Source organism: Syngnathus floridae, chromosome 11 (assembly GCF_059516105.1).
Source record: "Syngnathus floridae isolate MCC-2025c chromosome 11, RoL_Sflo_1.0, whole genome shotgun sequence".
NCBI classification, from domain to species: domain Eukaryota; kingdom Metazoa; phylum Chordata; class Actinopteri; order Syngnathiformes; family Syngnathidae; genus Syngnathus; species Syngnathus floridae.
This window is the reverse complement of record NC_142423.1, coordinates 12006662-12024941: the sequence shown is the minus strand read 5'-3', so window position 1 is coordinate 12024941 and position 18280 is coordinate 12006662. Positions and strand designations below refer to the sequence as shown.

Below are 18280 nucleotides of genomic sequence, written 5' to 3'. Positions count from 1 at the left end.
ATTGATTGCAACATGAAACTTTATTGTAGTAGAATGAATGCACAATTTCATACATACGGGTACATACAGTATAGGGAAGGCCTATTGAGCCTGATTTCATAGACCTGCTAATAAAAGGGGGTGGAACAGTGGTATTTAAATATATATTTTTAAAAAGAGACTTGAACATTAGCAAGTCTGCGGAATATGATGCTTCTAACACATGAATTCCCACACTAACGGATGAGAACACGCTACAGTAGATTGCTACAAAGTGGTCAAGTTTATGAATATACTATCGGTCAATTTTGCTCTTGAGCTAAATTCATAGCATTTTTCTCAACTCTAAGAAAAATACATTTCAAGTCCCAGTGCACAGACATTTGGTCTTTTCAGAAAACTGTATAGCTGTGTACAGTAGAACATTAAATCAACATGGTGCTACATGTTTTTTTTTTTTTTTTTTACCAGAGTAGGAAATATTATCAACATACAGTATCAAACAAAAAAATTACATTCAAATGAGTCCATAGATCATAAATGGCAACTAATTAATTACGCCCAAAAATATGCTTGGTTCTGTTTACATCAAATTAATTACAAGATTATCTGATACTCACATTTTCCGAGGTTTATGTGGCAGAATGATCAAAAGACTAAGAAATACATGTAATGGAATATAATCCGATTTTTTTTTGTTTTCAGACAACAACAAGAGGTGATGTAAAATAAGTCAAAATGCGAAATCATTGCATATACAAATCTGCAGAGATGAACTCTCAAAACATTTTCTGGACGTGAGACCTGCTCACTCAGTCACTCTGAACAACAGCAGCCCTATTCTCTTCATGCCACCAGACTCACTTGTTTTTCTTCACGGAGAAATTGATTAAACGTGGAAGCGGGGTTTGTTACATGTGGTTAGTTTAAAAAAAAATAATTAAAAATCGTATTGTTAGTAAGGGAGTAAAACATCTTGTAAGTTCTCACCGCAATCCATCCCACACTATTTACAGACAGGCTGATGATGACAGTCAACACTACAGCCCGACATCTCTCATGGTAGCAAATCAAAGGGAATTTAAGGCTTAAGATGTTCATAAAGTGCGCTGTATGACAGCCACATCCCCTTTAAACTGAAGAAAGCAACGCAAGTTCTTGTCATACAGTACAAGTGCTACTGTAGAACAGTAGATCTCCCAACAGCCCTCAGCTTTGTTTGAAAATAAATCTATGACATTGTTCCAAATTCCCCCACATTTTAGTGACATCGTGAACTCCTCGATTCAATTCATAGAGGCTAAATTACAAGCGGTAAGGGTCAGTAGAAAGTTTTGCTCGATTAAAAACATGGAGGCACTCCCATCTGCTACGTTCTTCAACTTTTGGGTATCAACATTGACAGATTGGAATGGTTGTAGAATTAATTACAGATGAGGATTGAGGTTTTTTTATATTATCCACAAACACATGTTCACTGGCATGTTATAATACTTGTATATTGAGCAATATATTATCTCTTCAATATAACTTTTTTAGAACTCGGGAGATACAAAATAGTGATTTCAACTTGTAAAAAAAAATGAATATATTGGGAGACTTCTCTGTGTTATTATTGAGGTTATTGTGAAGGATTGTGAAGGTACCATGAAGTAGTGCAGCTTGACCATATTAGTAAACGCTCACCTCCTTTGGGAGTTCTCGATTCAGCGACATCTGGCTTGACAAAGCTTCTCACACCGTACTGCTGCTGTTGTTTGTTAGTCGTTTTTCTGCTGAGGTTGCCATGTTTTGTTTCCCTGTTGAACTCACATTGTAGCAAGTGGTCTGTACTTGGAGTCAATGCTTGGTATTTTGCGTGTGTGTGTGCACGCGTGTGTTCTTCTGCCTCAGACGAGGGTACCCGGGTCTGCGTTGGGCTCCTTCGGGGCCCCTTCTTGTGTCTGCGAGTGAGGAGTCTCCTGATAGAGGGACAGCTCCATTGACCTGTTGGGGAGGCAACACATATCAAAACTCCACACAAAGTAGGCGAGAACGTTCTGGATATGGATGCTGTTTTGTTTGGTGAAAAGATGTCTCCTCCGGCGAAGCGTAGGAGACATCAATCACTGCAGATGGATAACTTTTCGACCACACGAGAGAATTGCAAGCCGCAAACTGCAAAGACAGCAATACTGACCTGCCATGCAGCGGGTGCCCATGAAAGCTGGCTGACTGGGACATTTGAGGCCTGTGGGGGTTACTCGCTTCACCTTGAGCAGACTGGGTTGCTAGAGGGTGGGGGTGTGACAGTCGTGAAACGCCTGCTTCGTGGCTCTTAGGAGGATATCCAAGGGCGTTCCGAAGGTACCAGTCTCTGAGGCCTTCCAGAGCCAAGGCTTTGTGGAGGCTTCTCGTTGAGTCCTCGGGGGTGGGGAGGGAGAATTGCGGGGCTCTTCGACTGAAAGCAGGCCCGGAGAGTTCCGTCTGGTAGGGGAGGAGGTTGGGGATGGAGGACGTGGTGGTACCGGCGGCGGGAAGGTGTGACAACAGGATGGCATCCTGAGCGTGTTGCTGCAAGGGGATAAAGGGTCCACAAGATTTGGTTCTGGTGACCTTGACCCTGCGCATGTCAGCTTGAGACCCTCGACCAACCATGGGGCTGTAAGGAGGCGCGGCGCTCGGGAGGTGCACCTGAGAATGGGAGAAACCGTTTGCGTGGGGAGTAACTCCTCCAGTGGAGGAGCAGTGAGAGGGTAAGTCCTGCCAGATCCTGCCTGTGGACTGGAAGAGGTTGTGTTGCACTTGCATCCTTTGCTGCTTTCCCCAGATGTAGTCCATCAGCAGCTCATTGTAGCCCACCCCCCTGGCCCCCATGGACAGGCGCATTTTGGCCTGCTCCCCAGATCCGTCCACGTGTTTTTCGGGGCTGCTCAAGTGAATGTGCCGTAGTTTCCCATCCGTCAGTGTTTCCGAACTCTTGTAGGGCCCTCCTTTAGGGTGCATCCCATTTCTGGGCGCCGGGTCGTCCGGAAGGCTGGACCGATCCAGAAGGGCCTCCGAGCTGTTACTGCGTCTGGCTCTGGAGTTGTAAAGGCCGCTTCTACGGTCCGAGGAGGAGCCCTCCTGGGCGAGCGGGATCATATAGGGCACATCTGGACTGCCGGACCACTGCTTCGACCCGTTGCTCCCCGACACCTCGGATCTAAAATAATGAAGTAAAGCTGTGAGCTTTTGAAAGCTTTTTTTTTCACTCCAAATGACTTTAAGAAACTTTGACGCCAGAAAGTCTTTGTATTTACGCATTCAATAGAAGTACGATGATCTTATTTACATTTCTACATCTACATCTCCATGTGAATATGACTTGTAAATGTTGCCCCCATTGTTTAACCCTGAGTTGTTAAATTTCTATAGACTTGGCGGCAGCCTTCCTAAAAGAAAAAAAAAAAGGCTTTAACCCCCGCTGGTGACGAAATGCTCGCTCCTCCTGAACCTGGAGGAAGAACATTACCTGACATGAACACTGATTGGTGCTGTTCGGGCCAAAAGTGGCGTCGCTGGAACACTTCTGCCTTCAACATTAGATGCACTTCTTGGTAAAGAGTGAGTTGGACTGCGGAAGACACAATCAAAAAGAAGCCATGAATTGTGGAGATAAGAAATAAACCGAAGTTAGGAGTTTACAAACACACATGAAGGTACCTGACAGAGCTTGTGACAGAATTGCGCCGTGTTCTCATTTCATAGTAAATCTCTACTGGAGAAAGTTTCCTGCTGATCCTGTGGTCGGGGCTGCCGACAGTTAGCCGAGGCTGGGACAAAGAGCGCTGGTCGGCAACCACGCCGGGAGACGACTCTTGGGAGGGAAAATACAAAGAAGGGCGGTTACGAGCGGATCAAATCAAGGTGGTGAATTTCAACCTGTGAATTCGATTTGAAAATGAGACCATACCATTGTCATGTGATGTTGAATCTGACATGGAGCTTGCGCTCTCTGACATGACACCGTCCTCTGGAAGTCAAAGCATAGCAACCTTAGTGAAAACCTCATCTGAACTGAATTTGAATGTAAATAAAGCTTTTATTGGATTTTGCTTCGAGAACGCATTACCTACCTGTGTGACATCCCCGATGGACCGTCCTCTTGCTATTTGGGATGTTTCTGTCCGATTCTGTGTGTCTATACAGAGCACCGGTGAAGATGGCTTTCACCTGCCTTCTTTGGGCCGCTTCATCCTGCAGCTGGAGCATAATCACTTCCGTTAGGACTCGAGTACAAACAGCAACAATAACGGCAAAGCTGTTGACTTACATCTGTCCTAGGAGGCAGGCCAGTTCTGCGTTGCACCGTTGGGGGTTTCTCCCCTGTCTCCAGGGGGAACGCCTGTGGCAACTTCCCAGTCAGCTCCTGCGGAGGAAATCAATTAGCTGAAATCCCTCTCACTGGCCTACAAGGTCCGAAGATTTTCTAAAAGGACACCACTTAAGAGATTACTTGAAGTTGCTATAAAAGGGTCCTTTTAATGCTTCAGCGCTGTGAGCAGTTATGGCTTAACTGACGTTTTTGGCCATAAATTACACCTACGACGATAACAGTGAGCGGTGTAGAAACTTCTAATTAGCGTGACACGAAAGGAAGTAAAAATGGAGGGCGGTGAGTCACTCTAAACGCACGGATGTGTTAAAAGGCTGTGAAAAAACAGCTGAGGGCATTATGCGGAGACAGCTTTCGATGATGGGATATGATATCTACGCTTAATAATTTGGAGGGAGATGTGCACAATGTGCAAATATTAACGCTGTTCCTCATAAAGTTAAGGTCTCCAAAATGTTATATGCATGAATTTATTTCACCGAGCGTTGTTTGAGAAGAAATGCTTGCAACTTTATGAGTTGCTGTAGTTCTCATTAAATCTCAAAGGCGTTGTGTATTTTCAAGCTGGACTTTACACTCACCGCTTCCTGGAAACAAACAAGTTTGAGCTCCTCCACGCGAGTGCTCAGCAGAGCCTCCAGGGCCTGCTTCCTCTCTTGCAGAACCGCAACCCGCTCAGCCTGCAGCTTGCCATCATGGCACACTTGAACATCTACGCAACACATTGGGCATCATCAAGCTTGAGAAAGTCCCAATCATTAGTGCACACTTTAAAGTCATCATGTCAGGGTTGATTTACACTTTTACAAAAGGTGGATGTATATTGGGGTTGTCTGCTGCCGGTCACACACACAAAGAGTGTGAACGTGTTCTGATAAGCTTGACAGCTGCGTGAACAAAAGGCCTTCACACTTGCAGATGTTGTTCCAGTTGGTGGTTCCACCGAGACAAGCACTTTTGTTTTCACTCAGTTGGACTGTTAGAAAAAACACTGGCTGAAAAATTCCTCCAGGCCTTTGTGGACTTGCCTAGACATGAAGGTGTGCGCATTTTACGCCAAAGTCTGCAGGACTCTTTGCAAGTCATTACTCACCCGGAGCGCCCACCAAACCCATGGATGTAATCAGATGGCCTTTGACCTCCATGTGATTTAATTGTGGGGTCTTGACAATTCACGCTCCCGGCCACAGCCTCACCTGATGATGAGAAAAGCAGGTTGCAATTCGACAGTCCAGATGTGAGCCCATTTTGCCCACTGACCTTGTTGGGTCAGCCATGCGCTGCCCTGAGGTGTCGAGTCACTGGTCAGCGGGGGATGGTTTTGGGGTCCCCTCGTTCAAACGTAGCATCGGGAGACAGCGATTCTGATTTGGAGCTTACGACAGAACCCTTCAAAAGAAGAAAATTGGATTTGAAATTAAGCTAATGTGGCAATATTTGTCCCACTTAAACAAGCACACAGAATCTGAATCAGCAAATCAACTCATCTGACTCTTAACATAATGCCCCATTGCCTAAAAATGAATCACCAGCCTCGGTTTGAAGCTTAAGAAATTTTAAAAAGGCGTTTGCAAAGTTCTCGTGGCTCGAGGCACAGTATGAAAGTAGGAGTCTAAAATTACCAGTGAATTCATTAACAGGCCATTAATTTGCAAAGAGGATGTGAAATGGGAGAAGTATTGTTAATAATGTATTCAGACAAATCCCGTTGTGTATGATGTGCAAAAATAGTAAATGCCACAAGTGTTCAGTGACAGATAAACAAAAACTCGCTTTAGTTCACTAGCAGTCGACTCAACCGAAATCACTTTTCATTCCAAATGTGCTTGATTTGGCACAAACTGATTACCAACATGTCCTCCCATAGCAGAGGTTTATTACATCAAAGGCTAAAAGACCTCCAAAAATAGTCTCAGTTCTTTTTCTGCCAAAATCCACTCCCTCGACAATCTTCACAAATCACAACCAGAAAGAAAGAGGCATCCCGCTGTCTGCTCGTCAGACGAATAAATCATGAAATGCTTTCGTCAGTTAGCGAATCGGGATGGCAAGCCTTGAGGGCTGAAAATCAACCCCCCCTCCCCCCTTAACGTTGCTTCCGTCAGCATGGCATCTTTTAAGGAGAAACGTCTATCTGCTGAAAGAAGCGAGCTCGACCCGCTTTTTGGGTCAAGCAAGATGTCGTGTTTTGTTTCCCTGCTTCAAACAACAGTGAGTGAAGTGCGCTTTGTGTGCGCACATACTTGAAATACTTTGCACTGGCTCCTGTCCGGGGACCTGAGCTCGTAACTGTTGTGTGCTTTTGTCTCGTACATGTAAAAACCAACAAACTCCCTGAGAAGACAGAATTGACCATTTGGTGGAGATCATCTTCCTGGATGGTTGCCAAATGGTGTTGACAAGACTTTTTTTTTTATGTCTGCTTAGTCTGGAAATCAAAACACTGCACTCCATTTTTAGAAAAGTTCAGCTCAGCAGTATTAAACTTCAAGCTTTCACAAACCTAAATTATTGAGCTCCTCAGCTTGTCCAAATGATTGTAAAACACCAAATGGATTGTAATGACCGTCCCGTCACACACCTGTTACAATGAATCTACTGAAGCACCAAAACGTCGAAGGTAAGAATCATTTAAATCCATGATAGTTGACACAAATGTGTGATTGTGTGAAATCAAATATGCATTCTAAATTGCTGTCCCACAAAAAAAAAACAAGAACTGCCACGGGATCAGACAAACGCACCTGAGGATGTACAGCGCAAAATCTTGAAACATCTGGTGTGCAGATGCACGCGAAGATACAGGTAGAAAAAAAAAATAAAAAATACAGGGGATTGCATCGCATTCCTTGGAGCAGCCTGCGGGAGTGCCGGCAGGAGGGATCAGATAAACTGGGAGCTGCATCAAAGGGAAGATGGAGAGCCATATGAACAGCGCAGATATGAATGCGAGGCGATTATGGAACACGTGTTTTGTTTTGCATGGACTGGGCTGGGTGGGGAGGGGAGGGGGGGGGGGGGTTGGGCAGGGGCTACGTTGGTTAAAACATGAGCTGTGCGACGCCAGCGAGCTTCCTCTGTGCAGCTCGCATCACACGAATGCAAATCAACAAGGAGTTTAACATTCAAGTCTGCCGGGCCAAACGCCGAGGCCCACGACGTAGCTTCAAATCCGACAACGTTCAGATGTTCTCCTTTTTTCTCTGCTTCTCACTGCTGAGACTGCAACACTCTGTGGAAAGCTAAGTTACAACTGAGAAAAAAAATCTCCCTAGCCATGATCACAATGCTTTTGAAAATGTGTTTCTCTAATCTTTTGGTCAAAAATCAAGTGGTTAAGATGCATTTGAGGAAGCCACCTGGACAAAAGGCGGAGCCACTTTCAAGCGACGCCCCGAGTGAAACATAATCAGGAAGAGGCGCTCTCCTTGTTATTATGGCCGGTAAGTTTCAAAATGGTTTACTGGAATTAGTGTGACGTGAAAGGGCCTTGACCTCAACTGCATCAAACCACAAAAGAGACGGTGAGTCAGTGACCTCACCAGTGTTTTTCTGGATGACTGGACAAAAGATAACAAACACACTTGTGCTTTGGTCAAAATAATCGTTATCATCTGTGCATCTGCTGTTGGGACTCCTAACTAGCTGATTGTTAGCGCTGAGCGACAATAGCCACAGGTGAGGTCGGCCATGTTGACACAGCTGCTGCTGTTGTGAACGTACACACAGTAAGCAGACAAGGTTACGAATATACGTTCCCACTCAGACGAGGGAACTTCTTCTTGTCCAACTGTCTCGGGCTACAGATGCGACCAGTCGTGATAACGTGTCCCGACCGTGGCCCCGTCTCCTCTCCAGCGGGCCTCATTTATTTGATAAGCAGAAGACATGTGACTTCTGTCTGCACGCGCATACGACTCAGTTGCAAGTCCAACAAGCTGGAGCCCAAATTGTGTTCCAGTCGTCAAAGGTTTGAAAACCATCCATCAATCTATTTTTCTGTACTGCTTCTCATGTTCAGGGTTGCTGGAGTCTCCCAGATGACGTCCAGTAGAAGGCAGAACACACTCAGAACTATTCACACTCGGATTCACACCATCACCGAGTGAGAATTGAACCTCCGCTGCCTGCACAGAAGTGGTGAAGCACTTCACCATCAGTGACAGAAACAAGACTAGCTTCAGCGTTCCATTTCCTTGAAATACTGATTCATTACATATTTATCAGCATAAAGCAGGGCAGCTTAGCTTCGACTGACCGACTCCAATAAAGGTGATTTCTCATCTCTGGCCTTGACACTCACCTTTGCACATTTGACACAATTGCTACGAGTGAAATGAATCGAGATGGCTATCCACCTGGATTCTACTAAGCCAAGGTGGGGGGAGTAATAAGGAAAGGAATGTGGCTCAAACGTCCGAGGGGATTATTTCGATACATTTTCCCTTTGCTCTCAAACACCTCGACCCGAACCGGTGTGTAGTCCACATTTTTATGTTCTACTCTGCCTACTTTGTAGTCTCAGCCATCTGCGTACGCTAATCATATTAGCAAGAATTTTGATCTAATTCAGGAAGAAATGTGTCACCCACATTCACAAATGTAGATGCGCCCTGAGACCTGATTCCTTGTACTCACAAGGCTTATCTTCTTAAATCCGAGCTTGGGGAGAAAAAAAAAAGGCCTAGAAGCTTCCACCCAGACCAGATTTTGGAATGTTTTCACTCAGTGTCTTAAGGGCAAAATAAAGACTAATGTCCTGAACTCAACTGCAAAATGTAGAGTGATCTGGGTCAGCATCCACTCCCCTGTGATAGAAACACACAAAGTGGTGTCAGAGGGAGTGGCTCATTGCGAAGCAGATGGGTGGACATGAAGAAGAAAAACAAACACAGCAGCATGTGTTAAGGAGATCAGGATGAAAGGCTGCAATAAATCAAATAAAGCAAGTCTCTTTGGGAAAGGTGTAACATCCCATTAGGTAAATACAACAACAGCCGACACAACAGTCATTACTTTCCAGAAGGGTTGTTTTCTGCAAGAGGGACATCCCCCTGCAGGCATCGACTGACCCTCACAGTCTTGTTTTTTTTCCAGACATCCTTGTTGAGGAATCTCTTAATGATAGGCCTTCACACTCATGCATGTGAGAAAGCAGCAATAGCATCCATAAAAACGCAGAAGCATGCCCGTCTATCTATTTCCCTCCATAACAACTCAGCAACAGGGGGGAAGCATGACACGCATTTCTCCTCCTGTGAGCCTGCACGCGTTAATTCATTTTGATGTGCTTGCAATCCACGACATGTGTTGCCGAAAATGACCCACTCACTCATGCAAACATTCACAGCGGCCATGTGTTCACAGCAAAGCTGAAAATAACATTTGGGTTCTTTTTTTTTTTTAGCATTCACATTGCATTTAAAGTGGCGTCTCGGACGTGTGAGGCAGAATCCACGGACGTGCATCTGCATAGCCGCAGACGGCAGTATCACACACACACGATTAATAATAATAAATAAATAAAAACCTTTATATACTTCGATTCTCAATGATGGAGACAATAATTTTGCATTTATTGACCTTATCTTAATGTGAAATTAGTGTTACACTTTGAAGAAGAAACCCGTCTTACCGGAGAGCATGACCGATGCCTTGGGAGGACTCCGTGGTTCTCAAGCCGGGAACGAGAATCATTGCTGGCTGACACGACATCCTCTTCTTTCTCCCCCACAAGCGAAGAATCTTTAAAGGCACGCACCACGCGTCCGAACCGGCTCGTTCATGGTAGCTCCGCGTCCAAATTGGGATTCCCGCGAGCAGTCTAACGACCGACACCTCTCGGACCCGAACGCCAGTACAGATCGGTCCGCATCCCAGCGGAGCTGAACCGACTGACTGGAGCAACCTCCGGAAATAAGAGCGCTAAACCCCGCCCACATGCAGCACGCCCCCGATGGAATCCAAACGAGTACCCCTGGCTGCTTCTTTCTTCAAAATTAACCAAATTAAAAAATAAATAAACGATTAAATGAATACAAAATGTGTCAAAAATCCACGCCGGTGCTTGTTGTTGGCATTTCGCGATACACTCACAAGCCACAAGAAAATCAGGGAAAGCCAGTGGCAATTCCTATCGTGTCGACTAGATGGCGCTCTTTTTCTTCTTTCTTTACAAATCCAGTGTTTCCCAGCCAAGAACCAAGAAAATTCTAAATTCCAACATCCGTTCAACATTCAAAAAACATGCAATGCATGTGATGGTCGTCGTCAGCAAAAGGTGTTTTAATTTTTCAAAATCAAATGTAATTCATTTCCATTGGAGCGCATTGAGCCGTTCAACACCTTTCAGGTATTAAATAATTTCCTTGTCCAAAATTTAATACATGGTAGAATCTGGTACAAAACACGAAGACATCCAAGTGTAACTACTTTTATCCAAATTATATGAGTCAATCAAATAATCTAAAAATGGGATTATCATGCTTGACAAAAGTGGTCTCAATAGAGCTAGAGTACAATTTGATGTGAAGAATATATTGCAGGCTATTGTTGACATATTTAAAGGGCTGAGATTGGAAATTACAAAAATAGGGGGAAAAAAATATACCACAGGAAATTGAAACAGAAATTGTTGAGCATTTATGATTGAGCTCCATAAAGTCTGCCTAGCAACAACTGTGTGGCGTGACCTAAAAAAACGAACAATGCTTCCATCACTGGTGTTCAATGGATTATAGATACTGTCTTGTTTGTTCACTCTTTGCCATCACTATTGGAAGTAATCATACAAACAAATTCGACACTACATTGCATTTTTGTAATAAAGCATTTTAATCTACTCAAATTTTCATTTGCATGTCTTGCCATTGGATTCTATGACTGTGAGACACCAGTAATGTTTTCATGGTCCTTGGGGTTGCAAGAGGAAAAAAATGGAGCCCGGTTTTATTCTAATTTAGCCACAGGAGGATTTTGCCATTCTGGATTTTGGATCACGGATCAAAAGGATTAACTGATATATCTGTCAGACAATTGTACAATATATCTACTCGAAGGGCCACACCATTAGGTACACCTGGTCAATGAAATAACACCCATAATTAAAATTGGTCCATCTTAAAATATTTCCACAATATGGCTTTAAAGCAAACACTGCATAAAACTCAAAATATAATAATTTTATTGTGCGAATAGATTTTCACATCTTGCATAGCAACATTGATGAAGCAGCTAACTTCTACAACGGATGTGGAGTAAACCCTTGGTGTTAGCTTTCATTTTTGGAATCATACAAAAGACAATACCTAGGAGGTAAGGACCACTGCACGAAAGAAATCAATGAGTAGCTTAACAAAATGTATGTTCCATTAAGGTTTCTCATTAATTCAGAATAAAATCAATTTAAGTGATGATTGTGAAAACCATGACAAACATTTCCCTGTGCCATTACTGCCGAGATGACACTTTTGTTGAAATGAAAAATTTGTCACATTTGGTGGGGGTGACCTCTAGATTTCTTTATCGTGTGATTAAAATCGGTGGCCCATCATCCTAAAAAAACCTAAGCGTGGAAATGATCATGCAATTTTAATGGAAATATTATTGGAACAAAATTTACAAATTGATGTAACCAAAACTTATCGTGTTTAACCAATGCACAAAACCCACATAACCTTGTCAGAGGTGATTAGTCGAAAAAATATATATATATATAATTACCAGGGGTACTTCATCAAATCCAGGTTATCTGAGATGACTGAACCAATCGATTATTAAACCAATATGCAGGCCGTTGGTTAAATAGGGCAGTGGCATGATAAACATGGAATAAAAGTGGGTGTGGCCATGGGACACATCTTTCTTACTGAGGCTTCAACTTGGCCAAGGACAGCCAGTGTGAGGTAAAAGATGTGAAGAACAGAATGTCCTGCATGATTCCTCAAGTACATGTTGAACAACCACAAGACGAACTACACTAAAAGCCTGAGCGCATTTGGCAAAATACGTCATCCTTTAATGGGGCCAAAAAAATTTAATTGCGGGATTTTGGAATGCCTTTGGTGATCCTTACTACTCAATGTTCAATCTGCAGAGTGTACTGAGAAGAAATACCTGGCGCAGCAGTGCTCTCTGCCTTGGTCCCGCTTTCATTCTCAGTGTCAAGTTCAACATCGTCAATCACAAAGCAATTTGCAGTAAAAGCAGATGTTCACGTTTTTCTTCACCAAAAACTCGCACGTGGAGGCCCGTTCTAATGTGACGGGGGTGTGGCTGGATAAGGGCCCTTTGAGTGGCAAGCCTTGGCATAGGGTGTATTTCTCCAGGCCTAAAAGCAAACTGACCACTTTGGTCGAAGAGGTCAACTTCTGCGGGAATTTGCGGTACAGCGAGTGGGTGGGTAAAAGCGGCTGCTTTTGCACCGTGACCTGATAGAGGAAGCCCGGGTCGATCAGCACGATGGTGTCCGACATGTTGGACTGTTTGGAACACTGGACGATCTGAATCTGCGGGCCCTTGGCCATGATTGCATACCAGAGGATCGGCAGTGAGGTGCAGCGCAAAGAATTGAGCAGATTCAAAAGCTGGTTATCACTGTCCTCCGCGATTTCAGCAGGATTGTCGGCCAAACTGAAGATTTGTGTGATCTGTGAGATGAGAAAGGAACTCAGTATAAACCACAAACAGAATATTATATTTTCATTAAACGCTTACCATAGGCAACTCGTTAACCTCCTCTTCAGCGGGCCTCGGACAATCTGTCTCAAGGTGAGACTTGACTTCATTCCTTGTGTTTTGCTGGTCCTGCAAAAAGACGAGAATAGAAAATAGATTTTATCTGAGTCGTGCATCACAAGAACTCATCTCAGTAGATTTCACAATCGTGTTTAAAACTCTAGAATGTGGTTGCATGGCAATCAGGACAGAGTATGGGAAATTTACTTAAACACTTTTTTTTTTAATTGTGTTTAAAGAAATTTATTCAAAAAAAAATTACTTGTTCAATTCATTGTGACACAATCTGTCCAATAACATAATAGCAGCCAACTTACTTGAGCGGCTTTATTGTTGCTTTGGGGCCCGTCCCTTTTAGCCAATTCTTGATCCTCCAAAATGGAACGATTTAACTAGGGAAGCAAAGGATTATGTCATTTGTCATGATGTTCCCTTGTGGTGTCATAAGCATGTGAAATCTGCCAATTATCAAACCTGCTTAGTTTTGTCCATTAAGTTAATGTCGTGTGTGTGACTGCTTGAGGGTTCGGAGCTCCAGCTAATCTACAAAGAGAACACTTTTGAGCATTTCTGTCTCAAGTATTTAAAAATTTAAATTTAAATAACAGTTGAAAAAAAAAACACACTAAAAAATGAGTAAACTAACATCTTGGAAGTCGTCGTCCTCGTCACTGAAGTCCCAGCAGCCTGGTGGCAACTTACTCCTCTTTAGTTCCTGTAAATTTGTCTTTCGACTGTACGTGTAGTGAGGCCTTGGCCTGCCTGGTAGTGATGGATCATCCGACCTATAATCACCTTGAGACATCTGGTAGGGGAGCAGGTGCCTCTGCAGAAAGAAACCAATGCAACCTTGTCAAGTCAGTAGAGTGGAGCAAGTAGGCAGCATGAGGACTGGCAGCCTTGTACCATTGCCTGTCTCTGACACTGTCGGAGGCGACACTTCTGACGCTTTTTGTTGCTGCCGCCAAACTTGGGTTTGTCAACGCAAAAATCGCATGTGCCGCAGTCCTTCCTGCAGAGGCACGCGTTGCATTCTCCGCAGGCACGCCGTTTCCGCTTCCTATGCCACTGAGAATATGGACACGTACACGTATTTCAAATGGAGTGCACTACTTGGCTCCAACCAGAAAAGCTCCTCCAGGCTGCATTTTTCTGCTCAACATTGAGTTGAGGGTTCTGAACAAGCAGAGATTTTCCCAGAGGTTCTTTTGAACTTTTTTTGGATCACTTTTTTTCCTCATGATTGATCACAGAAATGCAGTCTACAATGCCCATCCCCGCCTGAAACTTTTCAGTAGCGTGAAATATTCGTCCAGAAAATTCGTCATTATTGCTTTTACTGGCAAAAGAAAGGAAACCAACACACACCACTCACATCATCATCATCATCTGTCGAGTAGTCATCGTCGTCCTCAAAGTCCATGTTGGACGAAAGGTTCTCGGTTTCACTGCTTTTTACCTCTGGCTGCTGCAGGAATAACAAAATGAATTCATGAATAGAACATGGATCACGCCTTCATTCCAATGTAATTTATTTGACATAACTGTAATTAGTACCTGAGAGTCTGCAGGTTCCTCCTGCAAAACACATCAAATGTATCTCATTATTTGCTTCCTTCAAAAACCCTCGGGACATCGTCCATTGTCGAGGTCTTACTCATCAAACATTGTCCAAATGCTTCTGCAAGCATTTTGTGAAAACAAACCAATCACCTGCAAACTCATGTTGTCATCCAGTAATTCGGAAATGTGGTTTTCTGGCATCTTCGGGCTGACACTTTCCGTTTCTGAAGTCTAAACGGAAGGGAAGATCATTTGGGAAATTGTGACGTCTGCTACGAATCGCTGTGCTACCATTTACTTACTTTGCGAATTGGACAGAGACATTTGCGCATTCTGCAAATGCGCTTTCGGCTCTCTGGGCTCTTGCAGTTGGCACACTGGCCGCAGTCTACAGTCATGTAACATCCCACACACTGCCCACAAGGAATCCACTGCAGGAGGTGGAAACACGAGATTAGAATTGCAGTTATGACATGTTCCTCCTCCGTATCATCTCACCAATGTCAAATTTTGCTGTGAGAAGATGCAACCATTACCTTCCGCAAACGAATCAACGGATGTTCTATTGTCTTTGAAGCTGAGGATTTGAAAAAGAAACGTCCAGAGTGAGTCAGTACTTAAGAACGAGAAGGATTTTACTTCCCAGAGCAATTACGTCACTCTTTTTCTCATTCTGAATGATACAAATTGACGGACATACCCCAACATGAAGGACAGGAGGGTCTCTTTCGTTGTCTGTCGTACCACGTGCCAATGAAGGACATACCGCACTTGGAACACGATCTGTTGAAAAATAGGACATCCATAGTTCTGATGTTCCTTCTTGAGTTTATCAGGGCAGTCATAGAAGTAGCAGTGGCGGTAAAAGTGCAAAAAGGTTCTTCGCTAGTGTTGCGTGGAAATAGTTGAGATTTGATTTTAAACAGTGAACTTACAATGTTTTATCGTCTGGCCCAGGTTGTCCTTTTATGGAGAGGTGCGATTTGGATGTGGACGGCAGACGGAATTTAATTTTAATACTGGGTACAATGGGTTCATTGCTCGGAGTTTCGTAGGTCTTCTCATTAGAGATGTAAGATTTGGCCCATATTTTAGACGGGCGCTTGGGTTGGGAGTCCGGAGTATCCGCCCCGTCTCCTCTCTCCATCCAGCTGGACTCTGAGGAGGACCGCTCCCGTATCTTCTTCTGGTGGTTCAAAAAGCGAAATTTTAAACACGGCATTTTAAATGTATATTGATATTTAATAAAAAAAACGACAATACCTTCCGTCTGCCTCGGGTTTGTTTTACTATGCCGTTACAGAACTTCCCTGCCTTGTAGTCAAAGTTTGAAACGTCTTGGACTCCATCAAGCAAAGTCATCAGCTCAACTCTGCTTCTCACCCGATAACCTTGAGGACTGTGAATTGCAAAAAGTGATGACAGTTAACCCGGTTTTGCCGATCACAGTATTATTTTCTAAGTGGTCAAGAAGTTATTACCTGAGGTAATAGACATCCATTTGGCCAACACTAGAACCAGATTGTCGAATAACCTCTTTGCGTTTCCAACCCTCTCCAAGTTCAGGGAAGTCAAACCATCCCTCATCGGGATGTGTACGCTTGCGTCGAGATTGAAAAATCCTAAAGTACAGAAAACAAGTTTTTACAGTTTGTAACATAAGGTTAAAGTTATTATTCAAAGAAATCACTTGTAATCACATCATAAAAAGTATATCTAGAGACTAACGTGATCACATTCAGAACCTTTATAAAATAAAACTACATTTGCTATTGATGAAAACAGCTTATTTGCCTTTTCATTACGTTTTCAAACGTTACATTTCAATAGATCTTCTACATCTCTGCAAAATTGAATGAAAAGCAGATGGCAAGAAAATATAACTGAACTTACCTATTGAGAGTCTTTTTAACATTCTCACTGTCTTTTACACTCTTTTCACTTTCTCCTGCGAGGCTTTCGTCATCATTATCACCTTGTTCATCGTCTTCCAGCGGCTCTAACCAGTCAGTGGGAGGACAGTCAATCGTGGGCTTTTCTTCCTCCATCTGAATCTCCTCTCTTTGTTCTTCCCCTACATGATCTAGCATGGTGCTTCCTGATATATGCTGCTCATGTGCATCCTCTACTTCACTTGTCTTCTTTGTGTTTTGTCCCATATCTTCTTTATTCCCAAAAGGCTGCAGGGGTTCCTCGTCCATTGGTGCAGCAGTTGAAAAGAGCAAGCCCAAAACAGACAAGGCTGTTTTGAGGGGATGCCTGAGTTTGTCCAAACTATTTATATACTTTCATTTTCTTTGATGTCAACTTCTTTCATCACACCATCTTGCATCCTTCAGGGTCGTCTGTGATCTCCAGAACTAGACGAGAGGTATCAAGACATGTAATTAAGCCCAAGAACGTTATGTCTATTACGGATCAAATGTAATTTTAGATCATAACATCGGGTAGCGCGTGGATGAGGTGCTAAATGTAAGCATTTAAAGCATTAGAAAAATATTAGTGAATATTTTAAGTAGGTTCTAATGACTTGCTGTTTACTTATATTGAGGCATGAGAAACGATGGGCGGCAAATTTGCCACAAATTTATTTAAATAACAGAAGACGATCCTTTAATCGAAGAGGTCTAAATTCTGTAGCTTAATTGCTGTTAATGGCTTCATTCGGAGATTCCCCAGGACACACCAAATAATACATTTTGTATGCCAGTTGGCGCTGGGTAAACCGGATATAAGAAGCGCATTGTATGCTAACAAGGAAGCTAAGGCTAACGCCATGGTCGCATTGAAGAAATAGCACGATTCTCAACCACACTAGATTTGGAGTGCTACCGATTAATTCGCGTTAGTCGGTTTGATGGGTCAGTAAAATCACATACCTCTACGGTTATATTCTCTATCTAACTGACAAGACATCACCACGATGCCGTTGTACTCTTGCCAGGTGCTAACCTAGCTAGTGGCATGGAGCTGGCACCGACGGAATGTACGATAGGACCAAATAGGCAACCGAAGATGATAATCGTCAACAGAAAAATTGATTGAAACACACTCAGATTTATAACTGGTGGCTACGTTTGTGTTAATTATTATTATTTGTATTGCGTCATTAATTTGCTGGGGGATATAGGTGGTAAAAATGAGTTATAATGAAGCCAATAGATTTGTGTCGTGAAAAACGAGGTCGTTAAATAAAGGGGAGTGGGGTGTATCTTCAATTCGCTGAAGTACTCTTTGTCAATGGACTCGGTCAGCAGCCTCTGATTGGTCAAACGTGAGTTTCACTTGGCTGCATGTTGTACACAGAAGATGCATTTAATTTTCTTTTATACAATTGATATTTTTATTCAACCTCTATTCGTCCAAGTGACGTTTGATAAGTTTCTATTTTGCAATGGCGACCTGACATTAAAAACAATGAAAGGTAAAAGCAAATACAATTAATACATAATTGGACAATGTGATGTGCATGAAGCAAAATAGACACTATTAACATAATGTGATCATAAATAACCAGAAAATAATATTTAATCAAAATACAGCTCCACGACCACCATCCTCTTATCTTTCGGTGGCCTTACGCTAAAATTGTCAATGGGGGTCGAGAGATTTGAGCATCGCACTCATATTCATCTCTATAAAGAT

The 18280-nt window shown here is 43.1% G+C and overlaps 2 protein-coding genes across 3 annotated transcripts; both read right to left on the bottom strand.

The window, feature by feature from the left end:
* Nucleotide 1: 1 nt before the first annotated feature.
* ccdc120b (coiled-coil domain containing 120b) lies at nucleotides 2-10234 on the bottom strand. Its single transcript, XM_088390551.1, has 11 exons — nucleotides 9972-10234; nucleotides 5597-5725; nucleotides 5430-5532; nucleotides 4918-5048; nucleotides 4274-4369; nucleotides 4077-4203; nucleotides 3914-3973; nucleotides 3664-3817; nucleotides 3473-3574; nucleotides 2159-3163; nucleotides 2-1965 (listed from the first exon to the last, which is right to left on the bottom strand). Exons 3-11 carry the CDS (start codon nucleotides 5479-5481, stop codon nucleotides 1869-1871), a joined length of 1824 nt encoding a protein of 607 aa, XP_088246677.1. The 5' UTR covers nucleotides 5482-5532; nucleotides 5597-5725; nucleotides 9972-10234; the 3' UTR covers nucleotides 2-1868.
* Nucleotides 10235-11151: 917 nt separating this feature from the next.
* Nucleotides 11152-17673, bottom strand: mbd1b (methyl-CpG binding domain protein 1b). 2 transcript variants are annotated; one of them, XM_088389584.1, is made up of 17 exons: nucleotides 17515-17673; nucleotides 16529-16995; nucleotides 16117-16257; nucleotides 15899-16034; nucleotides 15571-15821; nucleotides 15336-15418; nucleotides 15172-15212; nucleotides 14938-15066; nucleotides 14786-14866; nucleotides 14630-14650; nucleotides 14448-14540; nucleotides 13979-14140; nucleotides 13719-13898; nucleotides 13547-13615; nucleotides 13390-13464; nucleotides 13052-13141; nucleotides 11152-12984 (listed from the first exon to the last, which is right to left on the bottom strand). In XM_088389584.1, the coding sequence occupies exons 2-17, from the start codon at nucleotides 16834-16836 to the stop codon at nucleotides 12514-12516; spliced, it is 2331 nt and encodes a 776-aa protein (XP_088245710.1). In that variant the 5' UTR covers nucleotides 16837-16995; nucleotides 17515-17673; the 3' UTR covers nucleotides 11152-12513. The 2 variants fall into 2 exon arrangements, with proteins under 2 accessions (XP_088245710.1, XP_088245711.1); XM_088389585.1 differs by having other exon boundaries at nucleotides 14448-14537.
* Between the last annotated feature and the right edge of the window lie 607 nt (nucleotides 17674-18280).

Bases quoted from the DNA above. Each gene is read 5' to 3' on its own strand.
- ccdc120b (XM_088390551.1), bottom strand. From the start codon at position 5,481: ATGGAGGTCAAAGGCCATCTGATTACATCCATGGGTTTGGTGGGCGCT. The intron at 3,818-3,913 runs GTATGGTCTCAT...TTCCCTCCCAAG, and splicing joins TTCAACATCACATGACAATG to AGTCGTCTCCCGGCGTGGTT. The intron at 3,164-3,472 runs GTAATGTTCTTC...TCATTATTTTAG, and splicing joins CCAATCAGTGTTCATGTCAG to ATCCGAGGTGTCGGGGAGCA.
- mbd1b (XM_088389584.1), bottom strand. From the start codon at position 16,836: ATGGACGAGGAACCCCTGCAGCCTTTTGGGAATAAAGAAGATATGGGA. The intron at 15,419-15,570 runs GTAAGTTCACTG...ATTTTTCAACAG, and splicing joins GGGCCAGACGATAAAACATT to ATCGTGTTCCAAGTGCGGTA. The intron at 15,067-15,171 runs GTAATGGTTGCA...CACCTCCTGCAG, and splicing joins CGTTGATTCGTTTGCGGAAG to TGGATTCCTTGTGGGCAGTG.